General features: G+C 44.2%; 1 protein-coding gene across 2 annotated transcripts in view; it reads right to left on the bottom strand.

Moving 5' to 3' along the window:
- The window catches only part of mib1 (MIB E3 ubiquitin protein ligase 1), a 161,194-nt gene that overhangs the window by 90,874 nt on the left and 51,975 nt on the right, over window positions 1–18,345 (bottom strand). For both annotated transcript variants that reach the window (XM_078216432.1, XM_078216433.1), the window contains exon 11: window positions 1,027–1,224. In XM_078216432.1, the coding sequence (XP_078072558.1) occupies window positions 1,027–1,224 (198 nt within the window). The remainder of the gene's footprint in view (window positions 1–1,026; window positions 1,225–18,345) is intronic.

Genomic DNA, 18,345 nt, shown 5'->3' with positions numbered 1-18,345 from the left:
TCATGCTTAGAGGGAAGTATGTGCTCTGGTGACTAATTAGCTACAAGCTTGAAGAAAAATATTAAAATAAGTTCTTTAAATCTCTTTAAAGATTTAAGCTCCTTCAAAGACTGCACTGTCAAGCTGCACCCAGCTAGTCAAATAATAATCTCGACCTCAAACAATATTTAGATTTATCAAAAAATATAGATTACTTAAAAACCTGTGTGAACGAATGCTCAACAATAAATTGTTTACCAAGCTGAATTCTTTGGGGTTTATGGCATTTCACATGGCAGCAGAATCTTAGCAATAAGCTTTTAATCTGGTTTGGAGAATGTAGTGAATACTGAGATTCTTTCTGATTGCGAATGTTAAATTAGATTATCATTCATAATTGACAATTATGAATAGAGTTTAGATTTAGCAAATCATGGAACATCTCTTTCAGAATATTATGAAGAGCGCATTCAAGCTCAAAATTAGACTCATTAATCCCAAAGGTTTGTTTTTATAAAAAAGGCAAGTTGTCAAAACTGGCTGAGTTTTTCTCTGGCATTCTTTAATTTATGCCAAGATTACTAAAGTAAAAAATGGAGCAAAAGCTTCAGAAAATATATTTTAATGACTGTCGGTGTCGTCATAAATGGAAAAGAATATGGAAAGATACCTGCAATTGCTCCTGCATAAAATAGGATTCATAAACATACATGTATAAGGTTTAAATATGTTAGTGTACAATTGCCTTTAGTCTTTACTTTTATTTTCCTCTACATGTAGACATTACCCTTGCGCCATGTGCCATTAAACCTTTTTACGCTGTTCTTATCATTTTAGATTCTATCAAGTTCCATTCACCACTGTTCAAAAAAACTACCTAAAATGAATTTTACTTGCAGCTTTATTATATAAAATACATTAAAATTCAGCACTATTAAAAATTAAATTTCTAAATGCTAAGTGGTGTAACCCAAAAATGACAAATTAATGAACTCCAATCTTTTAAACTTCAATTTGAACATCTAGGTCATATGATCCATTTCTTACCTGGAGACTGGGATGACATCCAAGATCGAGTAAAGTCTTAACAACTTGCAAATGCCCTTTGTTGACAGCAATGTGCAATGGTGTCTGCCTTCGCTTATTCCGAGCATTCAGATCTGCGCCTCCTCGGTGTAAAACATCAATAACAGCACCTTCATCCCCAAATGAAGCATGGTGAACAGCCCGATCCCCATCTTTATCCTTTAATCAAAGAAACCCAATAACATAAGCATGACGAAAATCATACTACAAAAGAATAGCTTTGTAAAACATGAGAACCAAGTATTTCACAAGCTTCAACCATTGCACATTTTATCTTTAATTGGTTTAATCTCTTCTGTGACTTTCAATGTTTGCAACAGCAGCAAACTCCTATTTCCACTATGAACAAAATGAAAATTTACTCAAGATTTTCCTTAATTAATCCAAATCCTGCTCCTATTTATGTTCTTATCGTCAATTGAAGTTGTGTGGAACAGTAAAACATGTATCTTAATTTCTTTCCACACACTCCAACTCGTTCAACACAACCAGAAATGCAATTACAGAAACAGATCAAACACCATTTCGAAAGCAAAACAAATAGTCCTTATTGGATGAGTACAGGAAGAAATTGGAGCAGGAGTAGACCATCATCCCTCGTGGCTGTTCTGCCATTCATAAGATCATAATGGATAGCACAGTGGCTAGCACTGCTGTCTCACAGCGCCATGGACGTGGGTAAGATGTGCGGGTTAGGCTGATTGGCCATGATAAATTGTCCCGTAGTGTCAGGGGGATTAGTAGGGTAAATACATGGGGTTACAGGGATAGGGCCTGGGTGGGATTGTTTTTGGAGCAGGCTCAATGAACAGCATGGCCTCCTTCTGCACTGAGGGATTCGATGATTGATCCTTATCCTGAACTCACTTTCCCGCCCATTCCCCACAGTTCCCAATTCCCCTTGCGCCAAGCTCAACAACTGAGTTTCCAGAGCCCTCTGGGATAGACTATGTCAGAGATGTACAAAGCTCTAAAGAAAGTTCTCGCCATCCCAGTACAGTATTCCACTCACATCTCTTCTCAAAGGACAACAGTCTCGCTCCAAGAACAAATCTAATGAATCATGATAAACTCTCTCAATGGCAAGGATATCCTTCCCAAGGTGGAGACACAAAAACTGTACACAATTCTCCAGATGTGTGCCTGTGTAATTGCAGTAAGATTTCCTTATTCTCCAACCTCCTTGCAATCAAGGCCAACATTTTGCCCAGAGTCATAGAGGTTTACAGCATGGAAACAGGCCCTTTGGCCCAACTTGTCCATGCCACCCCTATTTTTAGCCCCGAAGCAGGTCCCAATTGCCCGTGTTTGGCCCATATCCCTCTATACCCATCTTACCCGTGTAACTGTCTAAATGCTTTTTAAAAGACAAAATTGTACATACTACCACCTCTGGCAGCTTGTTCCAGACATTCACCACCCTCTGTGAAAAAATTGCCCCTTTGGACCGTTTGGTATCTCTCCCCTCTCACCGTAAACCTATGCCCTCTAGTTTAGACTCCCCTACCTTTGGGAAAAGATATTGACTATCTAGCTGATCTATGCCCCTCATTATTTTATAGACAAAGAACAAAGAACAATACAGCACAGGAACAGGCCCTTCGGCCCTCCAAGCCCGCGTCACTCCCTGGTCCAAACTAGACCATTCTTTTGTATCCCTCCATTCCCACTCCGTTCATATGGCTGTCTAGATAAGTCTTAAACGTTCCCAGTGTGTCCGCCTCCACCACCTTGCCTGGCAGCGCATTCCAGGCCCCCAAGACCCTCTGTGTAAAATATGTCCTTCTGATATCTGTGTTAAACCTCCCCCCCTTCACCTTCAACCTATGACCCCTCGTGAACGTCACCACCGACCTGGGGAAAAGCTTCCCACCGTTCACCCTATCTATGCCTTTCATAATTTTATACACCTCTATTAAGTCTCCCCTCATCCTCCGTCTTTCCAGGGAGAACAACCCCAGTTTACCCAATCTCTCCTCATAACTAAGCCCTTCCATACCAGGTAACATCCTGGTAAACCTCCTCTGTACTCTCTCCAAAGCCTCCACGTCCTTCTGGTAGTGTGGCGACCAGAACTGGACGCAGTATTCCAGATGCGGCCGAACCAACGTTCTATACATCTGCAACATCAGACCCCAACTTTTATACTCTATGCCCCGTCCTATAAAGGCAAGCATGCCATATGCCTTCTTCACCACCTTCTCCACCTGTGACGTCACTTTCAAGGATCTGTGGACTTGCACACCCAGGTCCCTCTGCGTATCTACACCCTTTATGGTTCTGCCATTTATCATATAGCTCCTCCCTACATTATTTCTACCAAAATGCATCACTTCGCATTTATCAAGATTGAACTCCATCTGCCATTTCTTTGCCCAAATTTCCAGCCTATCTATATCCTTCTGTAGCTTCTGACAATGCTCCTCACTATCTGCAAGTCCTGCCAATTTTGTGTCGTCCGCAAACTTACTGATCACCCCAGTTACACCTTCTTCCAGATCGTTTATATAAATCACAAACAGCAGAGGTCCCAATACAGAGCCCTGCGGAACACCACTAGTCACAGGCCTCCAGCCGGAAAAAGACCCTTCCATTACCACCCTCTGTCTTCTGTGACCAAGCCGGTTCTCCACCCATCTAGCCACCTCCCCCTTTATCCCATGAGATCCAACCTTTTTCACCAGCCTACCATGAGGGACTTTGTCAAACGCTTTACTAAAGTCCATGTAGACGACATCCACGGCCCTTCCCTCGTCAACCATTTTGGTCACTTCTTCAAAAAACTCCACCAGGTTAGTGAGGCATGACCTTCCTCTCACAAAACCATGCTGACTATCGTTAATGAGTTTATTCCTTTATAAATGCGCATACATCCTATCTCTAAGAATCTTCTCCAACAACTTCCCCACCACGGACGTCAAGCTCACCGGCCTATAATTACCCGGGTTATCCTTCCTACCCTTCTTAAATAACGGGACCACATTAGCTATCCTCCAACCCTCTGGGACCTCACCTGCGTCCAGTGACGAGACAAAGATTTGCGTCAGAGGCCCAGCGATTTCATCTCTCGTCTCCCTGAGCAGCCTTGGATAGATTCCATCAGGCCCTGGGGATTTGTCAGTCTTTAAATTCTCTAACAAACCTAACACTTCCTCCTTTGTAATGGAGATTTTCTCCAACGGTTCAACACTCCCCTCCGAGACACTCCCAGTCAACACATCCCTCTCCTTTGTGAATACCGACGCAAAGTATTCATTTAGGATCTCCCCTACCTCTTTGGGCTCCAAGCATAATTCCCCACTTTTGTCCCTGAGAGGTCCGATTTTTCCCTGACAACCCTTTTGTTCCTAACGTATGAATAAAATGCCTTGGAATTCTCCTTAATCCTGTCTGCCAAGAACATTTCGTGACCCCTTTTTGCTCTTCTAATTCCCCATTTGAGTTCTTTCCTACTTTCTTTGTACTCCTCCAGAGCTCCCTCCGTTTTTAGCTGCCTGGACCGACCATACGCCTCTCTTTTCTTTTTGACCAGTCCCTCAATTTCCCTGGTTATCCACGGTTCTCGAATCCTACCCTTCCTATCCTTCTTTTTAACAGGCACATGCCTGTCCTGTAGCCCTAACAACTGTTCCTTAAAAGACTCCCACATGCCAGATGTGGATTTACCCTCAAACAGCCTCTCCCAATCAAGAGCTGCCAATTTCTGCCTAATCCCACTAAAGTTAGCCTTCCCCCAATCCAACACCTTACCCTTGGGACACCACTCATCCTTTTCCATCACTATCCTAAAGCTAACAGAATTGTGGTCACTATTTGCCACATGTTCCCCTACCGAAACTTTGAAGACTTGACCGGGCTCATTCCCCAGTACGAGGTCCAGTATAGCCCCCTCTCTAGTCGGGCTATCTACATATTGTTCCAAAGAACCCTCCTGTACGCATTTTACAAATGTTCCAAAGAACCCTCCTGTACGCATTTTACAAATATATAAGATCACCCCTCAGCCTTCTACACTCCAGAGAAAAAAGTCCCAGTCTATCCAGCCTCTCCTTATAACTCAAACCATCAAGTCCCAGTAACATCCTAGTAAATCTTTTCTGCATTCTTTCTACTTTAATAATATCCTTGCTATAATAGGGTGACCAGAACTGTACACAGTATTCCAAGTGTGGCCTTATCAGTGTCTTGTACAAGTTCAACAAGAGGTCCCAACTCCTGTATTCAATATTTATAAGACATGGAACATAGAAAAGCTACAGCACAAACAGACCCTTCGGCCCACAAGTTGCGCCGAACATGTCCCTACCTACTAGGCTTACCTATAACCCTCTATCTTACTAACTTCCATGAACTTATCCAAAAGTCTCTTAAAAGACCCTATCGAATCCACCTCCACCACCACTACCGGCAGCTGATTCCACGCACCCACCACCCTCTGAGTGAAAAACCTACCCCTAACATCTCCCCTGTACCTACTCCCCAGCACCCTAAACCTGTGACCTCTTGTGGCAACCATTTCAGCCCTGGGTAAAAGTCTCTGAGAATCCACTCTATCAATACCTCTTAACATCTTATACACCTCTATCAGGTCACCTCTCATCCTTCGCTTCTCCAAGGAGGAAAAACCTAGCTCTCTCAACCTATCCTCATAAGGCATGCCACCTAATCCAGGCAACATCCTTGTAAATCTCCTCTGCACCCTTTCTATGGCTTCCACATCCTTTCTGTAATGAGGCGACCAGAACTGGGCAAAGTACTCCAGGTGGGGTCTGACCAGGGTCCTATACAGCTGCAGCATTATCTCCCTATTTCTAAACTCAATTCCTCTATTGATGAAGGCCAGTATTCCATACGCCTTCTTAACCACAGCCTCCACCTGCGACGCTTAACACAGCCTCCACCTGCAAGGCTGCGTTGAGCGTCCTAAGAACGTGGACCCCAAGATCCTTCTGATCTTCCACACTGCCAAGCGTCTTACCCTTAATATTATATTCTTTCATCCTATTCGACCTGCCAAAATGAACCACCACACACTTATCTGGGTTGAAGTCCATCTGCCACTTCTCCGCCCAGTCTTGCGTCTTATCTATGTCTCATTGCAACTGCTGACATCCCTCTACACTATCCACAACCCCACCAACCTTTGTGTCATCAGCAAACTTGCCAACCCATCCTTCCACTTCCTCATCCAGGTCATTTATAAAAATCACAAAGAGCAAGGGTCCCAGAACAGATCCCTGGGGCACTCCACTGGTGACCGACCTCCATGCTGAAAAAGACCCATCTACAACCACTCTTTGCCTTCTGTGGGCAAGCCAGTTCTGAATCCACAAAGCAATGTCCCCTTGTATCCCATGCCCCTTCACTTTCTCAATGAGCCTTGCATGGGGCACCTTATCAAACGCCTTGCTGAAATCCATATAAACTCCATCTCCCGCTCTTCCCTCGTCTATGTGTCTAGTTACATCTTCAAAAAATTCAATTAGGCTCGTAAGGCATGATCTGCCTTGGACAAAGCCGTGCTGGCTATTTCTGATCATACTATTCCTCTCCAGATGTTCATAAATCCTGCCTCTCAGAATCTTCTCCATCAACTTACCAGACCATAAGACATAGGAGCAGAATTAGGCCACTCAGCCCATTTAGTCCATCATTCAGTCATGGCTGATATTTTTCTCATCCCCATTCTCCTGTCTTTTCCCCATAACCCCTGATCCCCTTATTAATCAAGAACCTATCGATCTCTGCCTTAAAGACACTCAATGACCTGGCCTCCACAGCCTTCTGTGGCAAAGAGTTCCACAGATTCACCAGTCTCTGGCTGAAGAAATTCCTCCTCATCACTATTTTAAAGGATTGTCCCTTTAGCCTGAGGTTGTGCCCTCTGGTTCTAGTTTTTCCTACTAGAGGAAACATCCTCACCACATCCACTCCAAATCATAATGGTGAATAGCTGAAGCCCCAGCACTGATCCCTGCACCACCCCTCTAGTCATGATGTGGAGATATCCACTCCATCTGACGAAGGAGCTGTGCTCCGAAAGCTTATGGTATTTGCTACCAAATAAACCTGTTGGACTTTAACCTGGTGTTGTGAGACTTCTTACTGTGCTTACCCCTCTAGTAACAGCCTACCAATCTGAAAATTATCCAAATATAATATTGTTTTCCATCAAATATTCTCTACCTATGCTAATACATTACCCCAACCCTATGTAACAACCCTTCATGTGGTACCTTAACAAATGTTTTTTGAAAATCCAAATACACTGCATCCCCCAATTCCCTTTTTTATCTATCCTGTTGATTACATTTTCAAACATGATTTCCCTTTCATAAAACCATATCAACTCTGCCAATCACACGATTTTCTAATTGCCCTGTTACAATTTCTTAATAATTAAGGCAAGGATTGAAAAGCAGCATGCAACAATATTAAATGTCCTTGAAAAGACAGTCAAATTGCTTAAAGTGAAATGAAAAAATCTGTAGAGAATTCAATAAGATTTGTATAAATAATTAATAATTGAAACCATTACCAACTCTTACTAGATAGATCGAGGGAGCACATCTGGCAGGGAGATCAAAAAGATTTCCAATCAAAGGCATGCGACAATCTTTTCTAAATCACATGAAACACAAAATGCAACACTTGGCTCGGAGTAATAAACTGAAACAAAACCAGTTAATGAGAATTAGAAGAAAAATAGGGCCAAGTGATTAGCTTGAGCTTTTAAATAGCTTTAATGTTAAAATAGAGAAAGAAAAATAGGGAGTGGAAAAATAGTACATTGATTAGAAAAGAACAAATTACAAAAAAATGAACTAAAACAGAAAATGCTGGAAAAACTCAGCAAATCTGGGAACATCTGTGGAAAAAGAGTTAACGTTTTGAGTGCAGATATGGACTTGAAATGTTAATTACGTTTCTCTCTCCACAGATGCTGCCAGACCTGCTTAGTTTTTCCAGCATTTCCAGTTTTATTTCAGGTTTTCAGCAACCACAGTATTTTACTTTTATTATAGACGAATGAAGATGATCTAAACAAACTGGAATTTAGAAAAAAGAGGCAACATTGAAGCAACACTGGGAACTAAAGAGGGAAACTGTGAAGCACCTTCCACGAACAATCCATTAAAAAAAGATTCCCGTCCAAGGTGATAGTTCCAAGGATGAAAAGTTGATTAGAAAGAAACCATCATGCTCTATGCAGCTGCATGGTGTGCAGACGTGTTAAAATATTGAAGGAGCAAATGGGTTTAATACAAAATCAAAGAGGTCATGATGACTGCGCAAAATAATCATTGGGTCACATCTGGAATAGTGTACACTTTTGGGTTCCACTTAAAGTTGGGGTAGGGGGATTAGATGGGTGGAAGGAATTTTTACGGCCCTGGAAAGAGAGACTACGCAGAGTCTCAAGGATAATGCAAAGGTTGATAAGTCTCGAATTATTCGTCTATACAAGCTTATTTCTCAAACTGATGATTCAGGGGGAATTCAAGAATGTATTTAAAATGCATATGCAGAGAAGATAGATATTTTCCACTGATAGCTAATAACATAATAAAAGGGCATGATCTTAAACAAAGCACAAAATGGATAAGAGGAAGGAAGCCAGAAAAAATATTTTCACGTACTTAGTGGAATATGGAAAACTTAGCCAGAAATGATAATCGATATTAAAATGAGCATAACATTAAACCAGGTATAGACAATGAAATATAACCGAGTATTTAGAGAAAGTAGGAAAATAGCACTGCATAAAAATCAGACCATGTTAAGGTTCTTCTAAACAGCAATTAAGTGTCAAAAATCTCCTCTTGCATTAGAAATGGCTGCACTATAATTAGTCCATTAGATAGATCATCAACAAATCAAAAACAAAGATTTAACTAGGGGAAAATAACTTACCACTTGAACACATCTTCCCTCATTGAAAGAATAGTTATGAACTGTGAATTGTCTCAAGTAACGCTGTATGTAGCTCTATAATGATTGGCAGGATAGGTGCCTCAATTTTGAATTCCCAAAAATGAAGTTGTGATAATGATTACTTGATTATGGGCTCATGGAATGTATGGTGCGCATATTATCCTGTTGTTAGGGTTTCTCTGAGGGGAAATGGGTTGATTCTATTTGATGCCGGGGCCTAAACAGCACATCTGGAGGGCTGAGAGACAAGGGTAGTTTGCTTTATTCAATGTATAAGTGTGCTGTAAGTATTTTCGGCTTGTTGGCCCTTATTCTGGTGTGTCATTGAGCAGGTTAGGTCAGTAATGGCTGTGTTTATCTGTCTCCACCGAGACATCCCTTTTGGAAGCTTCTGGACTGCTCTCCTTCAGGAAGTGGTATCCTGTTGGCTGTGGTGCCCGAGTGCAAGTCTGGTGCTTTGGTTTAGCATTATTGGGAGTCTTTTTTCGGTTGGGGATTAGGCAGGTTGGAGGAGTAGGTTGCCTCCTCCAAGTGGTCTTATGTGGAGACTTCCAGTCTGTCCACCTTCTTGAGGTTTGGACTCCCCTGGGAAGGGGAGGGAGGGCCATATCCAGCTTCTTTCTTGTAAGGTAGCGCTGTTCTGATCATGATATCTCTCCTGCAAAAGTGTACACAGAAAGACAACGTCTTTCTAAAGATAATCCTGATAATTCTCTCCATTTAGGCTTTCTTTTCTTTATCTGGGTAGGCAGGGTAACGTTATTGACTCTGATTTGTTAAAATTAATCCCAGAGGGTTTCCCTTATCTTGTCCGAAGGAGGAGGTTTGTATTTCTCCCGGAGGTGCCCACTGGATGGTTGTCTTGATGATTCTTCTTCTTGTCGGCAAGGTTTCTTAGATGGAAAATGGTTTAAGCTATCCGGGGAGATTGATTGGTGCCTCTGACTTGGGTGGAGGACAGGGAGGTCAGTTGTGTTGCACGCCTTAACGAGGTGCAAGAATCCACGGCTTACTGATTTCTGTATACAAGAATGTACACTGCCATGCCACATCTTGTATCGATGGCAGGATCCTGGTGCATCCTTTCATCGCTTGAAGGTCCGGAGATGATAAGTTAGGTTGGTTGCATATTTCCCATGATGTGGAGTTGCCTGCGTTGGACTGGGATAGGCACAGCAAGTAGTCTCACAACACCAGGTTAAAGTCCAACAGGGTTTATTTGGTAGCACGAGCTTTCAGAGCGCTGCTCCTACATCAGGTGAGTGCAGGATTTGTTTCACAAATAGGGCATATCTAGACACAAACACAATTACAAGATAATGGTTGGAATGCGAGTCTGAACAGGTAATCAAGTCTTTACAGGTGCAGACACCACGAGTGGAGAGAGGATTAAGCACAGGTTAAGAAGGTGTGAATTGTTTCAAGCCAGGACAGTTAGTGAGATTTTTCAAGCCCAGGCAAGTTGTGGGAGTTACAGATAGTGTGACATGAACCCAAGATCCTGGTTGAAGCCGTCCTCATGTGTGCGGAACTTGGCCATCAGTTTCTGCTCAGCGATTCTGCGTTGTCGTGTGTCTTCAAGACCGCCTTGGAGAACGCTTACCCGAAGATCAGAGGCTGAATGCCCGTGACTACTGAAGTGTTCCCCGACAGGAAGAGAACACTCCTGCCTGGTGATTGTCGAGCAGTATCCATTCATCCGTTGTCGTAGCGTCTGCATGGTCTCACCAATGTACCATGCCTCGGGACATCCTTTCCTGCAGCGTATCAGGTAGACAACGTTGGCTGAGTCGCAAGAGTATGCACCATGTACCTGGTGGATGGTGTTGTCATAGGAGATGATGGCATCCATGTCGATGCTGTGGCTGGATCATCAACACAGATGCCATCATATCACATGAGAACACCATCCACCAGGTACATGGTACATACTCTTGCGACTCAGCCAACTTTGTCTACCTGATACGTTGCAGGAAAGGATGTCCCGAGGCATGGTACATTGGCGAGACCATGCAGACGCTACGACAACGGATGAATGGATGCTGCTCGGCAATCACCAGACAGGAGCGTTCCCTTCCTGTTGGGGAACACTTCAGCAGTCAACGGCATTCAGCCTCTGATCTTCGGGGAAGTGTTCTCCAAGGCAGCCTTCAAGACACACGACAATGCGGAATCGTCAAGCAGAAACTGATGGCCAAGTTCCGCACACGTGAGGACGGCTTCAACCAGGATCTTGGGTTCATGTCACACTATTTGTAACTCCCATGACTTGCCTGGGCTTGAAAAATCTCACTAATTGTCCTGGCTTGAAACAATTCACACCTTCTTAACCTGTGCTTAATCCTCTCTCCACTCACGGTGTCTGCACCTGTAAAGACTTGATTACCTGTTCAGACTCGCATTCCAACCATTATCTTGTAATTGAGTTTGTGTCTATATATGCCCCGTTTGTGAAACAAATCCTAAATTTAACCTGATGAAGGAGCAGCGCTCTGAAAGCTCGTGCTACCAAATAAACCTGTTGGACTTTAACCTGGTGTTGTGAGACTACGTAATGTGCATATTACCCATTAAGGGACCCCATATATTGGCTAGCTCTGTCCCTGTTATCCCATGGAGGAGGATATGCACTGTATGCTTGCAGTTTTGTTCCATTATCCTGAGGTTCCCCACTTTTTCTAGTATCTTTTCTTTATCCATATGAGGAGACACTGACTACAACAATTGCAGAGCTTGATGCTTTGAACCATTTGTGTGATTATTCGCTGGTCTTCTCTGTATGTTCATAGAATCCCTACAGTACAGTGCATCGAACTTGGCATCAACCCTCCGAAAGAGTACTCTATTAAAGCCCTATCACTGCCCTATCCTGTAACCCTGCACATTGACCATGGCCAATCCGCCTAACCTGCACATCGTTGGACTGTGGGAGGAAACCGGAGCACCTGGAAGAAATCCACTCACACAGGGAGAACGTGCAAACTCCACACAGACTGTCACCAAAGCCAGAATTGACACTGGGTTAGCAGTGCTAACAACTGTGCCGCCACAGTGCTGCCCATGTTTATGCGAAATAATGATTACTCTGTACTGTAATTAGATTTTTGGGATTTGTTGCATTTTGGGTAAGATGGAAAACTTTCAATAGAAATATTATTTAAATAAGTTACCATCCACAGCTTAGTTGGAGACTGTCCCAAATTTCAACCACCCTTTATACAAATAAATGTTTCCCAAGTTGTCGCTTGAAAGGCCTGATTTTGATTTCTTGTTCCATCAGCAAAATAGTTTCTCTGTATTGACCCTATTAATTTATTTCAAAATTCTAAAAATCTCAATCAAATCACGTGATAACCTTTTGTACTCCAGGGCTAATTTAGGTAATTTTCTCAATTTAACCCTAAACACCCTTACAACCTTCTGGTACACTCAGTCAAGCCAAAGGTGCTGTGTCTTTGGTACACAATGCTCCAGAGATGGCATGGTCAGGGCTTTGCAAAATATCCTCTCTTTCATTTTCCAGAAGATATAAAATTTAAGATAAAAAGACTACCATGTGATTAGCTTTTTTTTTGTAGCTGATCATTAGTGAATGATTTGTGTAGATGGACCCATAAAACTTGATAGAAGTGGTTCTCAAAGTGTGGTTCGTGGATCACTGGTGGTCCACGAGGGTCCTCCAGGTGGTCTGCGGGCTGGTCCAAAATGCAGATTTACTGATGCCCAATGGCATGGCGGAGGCCAGAACCCTCATCTCAACACTCATGTAGCGTCTCACAACCAAACCAGAATCATTATCAGCAGGAGCAACTCCAATCTAGTTTTATAAGCAAGACTAGTTAGTGTTACAAAATACAACTGTGAGATTGGATTGAGGAGGAACCAGTTCAATGTGCAGCCCAATACGAGACTTGAAGCTCTCCAACTTGGAACCAGTTATCACCTCACCGGTGTTTCATCCAAAACAGTGTCATTCTTCCCATCAATTCTGATGAGATTGTATTTGCGGTGCCAAGCAAAGGTAGGTGGGGTAGGACCAAGTGGTGGCCCAGAAGGTCCTACCAGAACCCGGTCAAAGCAGTCAATAAATTAAGAAGTTTTGGAACCACTACTTTAGACCTTCACTGTTCCCAACTTTTCATCACATGAAAATAATTGCTCAGGTCTATCCTTTCTTAGTCCAAAATGGATGACCTCACATTTGCCTGTGCTTACATTCAGTTTTGCCCATTTGGATACATCACTTTCTACTGTGCTAACTTCTTAATCTCATGAATTCTACACTTTTAAAGCACCCCAAGAAGTCGTGGCCAGAGAGACAGCTGCACTGTCGAACTGTGGCGTTAAACAGAGGCCTAGTCTGCCCTCTCAAGTAGCTGTAAATGGTCTCAAGTCTGAATTTCAAAGAGCAGGGGGGTTATCCCTGGTGTCCTGGTCTACAGTTAACTCTCAATTCACATCACAAAATCAGATTATCAGGTCATTGTCACATTAGCGTGTGTGGAGGCTTACAGCGTGCTAACTGGCTCCCAGACTTCTTGGATTACAAGAGTGACTTCACCTTGAAGATACTTCATTGGCTGTAAAGCATTTTGGGATGTCCTGAGGTCATGAAAGAGACTGTATAAATGCAAGTTATGGGGCGGCATGGCAGCACAGTGGTTAGCACTGCTGCTTCACAGCTCCAGGGACCTGGGTTCGATTCCCGGCTCGGGTCACTGTCTGTGTGGAGTTTGCACATTCTCCTCGTGTCTGCGTGGGTTTCCTCCGGGTGCTCCAGTTTCCTCCCACAGTCCAAAGATGTGCGGGTTAGGTTGATTGGCCATGCTAAAATTGCCCCTTAGTGTCCTGAGATGTGTAGGTTAGAGGGATTAGCGGGTAAATATGTAAGGATAAGCGGGTAGGGCCGGGGTGGGATTGTGGTCGGTGCAGACTCGATGGGCCAAATGGCCTCTTTCTGCACTGTAGGGTTTCTATGATTCTATGAAGTTTTTCTTTTTTTCTTTGCCTCATCCCAATAAAATGAAGAAGCTTAATCACGGTTACATGTCTGCTTTTCAAATCCAACTTTGAATTCAAATATTTTACAGTCACTATTTATCTGTTCCTTTAGAGTAATATTAACAAAGTCATTACTTTTTCCATTATAAAGTCATTCGGGGAGGCGATGGCCTAGTGCTATTGTCACTAGGCTATTAATCCAGAAACTCAGCGAATGTTCTGGGGACCTGGGTTTGAATCCCGCCACAGCAGATAGTGGAATTTGAATTCAATCAAAACAAAACCTGGAATTAAGAATCTACTAACGACCATGAAACCATTGTCGATTGTCAAAAAACCCCATCTGATTCACTAATGCCCTTTAGGGAAGGAAATCTGCTGTCCTTACCCGATCTAGCCTATATTTGACTCCAGAAGCACAGCAATGTGGATGACTCTCAACTGCTTTCTGAACAAGGACAACTGGGGATGGGCAATAAATGTTGGCCAGCCAGCGACGCCCATGTCCCATGAATGAATTTAAAAAAAAATCAATCTAATATGGTTTGGCATCCTGTTTGTTCTAGAACGTGATTGCTCCAAGAAAAAAAAGCTTGAAGGCACACAAGAAATTAACTGCCTGAGTCAAAGTAGTCCACTGTCATGTCCCTAAGAAAGAAATCTGTTTGAACGCTTTAAATCAAACCTTACCTATTTGCTTATTTAAAAAGTGGGCTATACTAAACCAAAAATTCATAATTCACAAGTTGGCGACAGTTTCTGGAAATTTCCAAAAGCAGTTACAAGACAAAAGCTCAACCCTTATCCTTTTGAAATCACACCTCTTATTGTAGGGACATGTTACAATCAACAAAGTAAGAAGTCTCACAACACCAGGTTAAAGTCCAACAGGTTTATTTGGTAGCAAATACCATAAGCTTTCGGAGCTTGCTGCTCCTTCGTCAGATGGAGTGGTCTCTGTTCTCCAACAGTGCACAGACACAGAAATCAAGTTACAGAATACTAATTAGAATGCAAATCTCTACAGCCAGCCAGGTCTTAAAAGGTACAGATAATGTGGTTGGAGGGAACATTAAACACAGGTTAAAGAGATGTGCATTGTCTCCAGACAGAACAGCTGGTGAGATTATGCAAGACCAGGGGCAAGCTGTGGGGGTTACTGATAATGTGACATAAATCCAACATCCCGGTTTAGGCCGTCCTCATGTGTGCGGAACTTAGCTATCAGTTTCTGCTCAGCGACTCTGCGCTGTCGTGTGTCGTGAAGGCCGCCTTGGAGAACGCTTACTTGAAGATCCAAGGCTGAATGCCCGTGACTGCTGAAGTGCTCCCCCACAGGAAGAGAATAGTCTTACCTGGTGATTGTCGAGCGGTGTTCATTCATCCGTTGTCGTAGCGTCTGCATGGTTTCCCCAATGTACCATGCCTCGGGACATCCTTTCCTGCAGCGTATCAGGTAGACAACGTTGGCCGAGTTGCAAGAGTATGTACCGTGTACCTGGTAGATGGTGTTCTCACGTGAGATGATGGCATCCGTGTCGATGATCCGGCACGTCTTGCAGAGGTTGCTGTGGCAGGGTTGTGTGGTGTCATGGTCTCTGTTCTCCTGAAGGCTGGGTAGTTTGCTGCGGACAATGGTCTGTTTGAGGTTGCGTGGTTGTTTGAAGGCAAGAAGTGGGGGTGTGGGGATGGCCTTGGCGAGATGTTCGTCTTCATCAATGACATGTTGAAGGCTCCGGAGGAAATGCCGTAGCTTCTCCGCTCCGGGGAAGTACTGGACAACAAAGGGTACTCTGTCCACCGTGTCCCATGTTTGTCTTCTGAGGAGGTCGGTGCGGTTTTTCGCTGTGGCGCATCGGAACTGCTGATCGATGAGTCGAGCGCCATATCCTGTTCTTATGAGGGCATCTTTCAGCGTCTGGAGGTGTCTGTTGCGATCCTCCTCATCCGAGCAGATCCTGTGTATTCGGAGGGCTTGTCCATAGGGGATGGCTTCTTTTACATGTTTAGGGTGGAAGCTGGAGAAGTGGAGCATCATGAGGTTATCCGTGGGCTTGCGGTATAGTGAGGTGCTGAGGCAACCGTCCTTAATGGAGATGCGTGTGTCCAAGAATGCAACCGATTCCGGAGAGTAGTCCATAGTGAGTCTGATGGTGGGATGGAACTTGTTGATGTCATCATATAGTTGTTTCAGTGATTGCTCACCATGACTCCAAAGGAAGAAAATGTCATCGATGTATCTAGTGTATAGCATCGGTTGAAGGTCCTGTGCGGTGAAGAAGTCTTGTTCGAACCTGTGCATGAAGATGTTGGCATACTGAGGTGCGAATTTTGTCCCCATGGCTGTTCCGTGTGTCTGGATGAAGAACTGGTTGTTGAAGGTGAAGATATTGTGGTCCAGGATGAAGCGGATGAGTTGTAAAATTGCATCTGGAAACTGGCAGTTGACGGCATTGAGTACTGAGGCCGTTGCAGCAATGCCATCATCGTGGGGGATGCTGGTGTAGAGTGCCGAGATTGCTGCAACGGCCTCAGTACTCAATGCCGTCAACTGCCAGTTTCCAGATGCAATTTTACAACTCATCCGCTTCATCCTGGACCACAATATCTTCACCTTCAACAACCAGTTCTTCATCCAGACACACGGAACAGCCATGGGGACAAAATTCGCACCTCAATATGCCAACATCTTCATGCACAGGTTCGAACAAGACTTCTTCACCGCACAGGACCTTCAACCGATTCTATACACTAGATACATCGATGACATTTTCTTCCTTTGGAGTCATGGTGAGCAATCACTGAAACAACTATATGATGACATCAACAAGTTCCATCCCACCATCAGACTCACCATGGACTACTCTCCGGAATCGGTTGCATTCTTGGACACACGCATCTCCATTAAGGACGGTTGCCTCAGCACCTCACTATACCGCAAGCCCATGGATAACCTCATGATGCTCCACTTCTCCAGCTTCCACCCTAAACACGTAAAAGAAGCCATCCCCTACAGACAAGCCCTCCGAATACACAGGATCTGCTCGGATGAGGAGGATCGCAACAGACACCTCCAGACGCTGAAAGATGCCCTCATAAGAACAGGATATGGCGCTCGACTCATCGATCAACAGTTCCGACGCGCCACAGCGAAAAAGCGCACCGACCTCCTCAGAAGACAAACACGGGACACGGTGGACAGAGTACCCTTCGTCGTCCAGTACTTCCCCGGAGCGGAGAAGCTACGACATCTCCTCCGGAGCCTTCAACATGTCATTGATGAAGACGAACATCTCGCCAAGGCCATCCCCACACCCCCACTTCTTGCCTTCAAACAACCACGCAACCTCAAACAGACCATTGTCCGCAGCAAACTACCCAGCCTTCACGAGAACAGTGACCATGACACCACACAACCCTGCCACAGCAACCTCTGCAAGACGTGCCGGATCATCGACACGGATGCCATCATCTCACGTGAGAACACCATCTACCAGGTACACGGTACATACTCTTGCAACTCGGCCAACGTTGTCTACCTGATACGCTGCAGGAAAGGATGTCCCGAGGCATGGTACATTGGGGAAACCATGCAGACGCTACGACAACGGATGAATGAACACCGCTCGACAATCACCAGGCAAGACTGTTCTCTTCCTGTGGGGGAGCACTTCAGCTGTCACGGGCATTCAGCCTTGGATCTTCAGGTAAGCGTTCTCCAAGGCGGCCTTCACGACACACGACAGCGCAGAGTCGCTGAGCAGAAACTGATAACCAAGTTCCGCACACATGAGGACGGCCTAAACCGGGATGTTGGATTTATGTCACATTATCAGTAACCCCCACAGCTTGCCCCTGGTCTTGCATAATCTCACCAGCTGTTCTGTCTGGAGACAATACACATCTCTTTAACCTGTGTTTAATGTTCCCTCCAACCACATTATCTGTACCTTTTAAGACCTGGCTGGCTGTAGAGATTTGCATTCTAATTAGTATTCTGTAACTTGATTTCTGTGTCTGTGCACTGTTGGAGAACAGAGACCACTCCATCTGACGAAGGAGCAGCAAGCTCCGAAAGCTTATGGTATTTGCTACCAAATAAACCTGTTGGACTTTAACCTGGTGTTGTGAGACCTCTTACTGTGCTTACCCCAGTCCAACGCCGGCATCTCCACATCATGACAATCAACAAAACCAGGGACCAGTAAATGATCTGTCTCCCTAGTCTGGTCCCATAACAAAGGGAGGGCCATTATATCTGCAAAGGCTATGAAAGCCACTGTCTATCTCTTAAGGTGAAGAATGGACTTTGACCAGCGGCAAAGAACCTGCTTGTTAGCTTGC

Source organism: Mustelus asterias, chromosome 7 (genome assembly GCF_964213995.1).
Source record: "Mustelus asterias chromosome 7, sMusAst1.hap1.1, whole genome shotgun sequence".
In the NCBI taxonomy this organism is placed as follows: Eukaryota; Metazoa; Chordata; class Chondrichthyes; order Carcharhiniformes; family Triakidae; genus Mustelus; species Mustelus asterias.
This window is presented reverse-complemented; position numbering and strand designations above follow the sequence as displayed.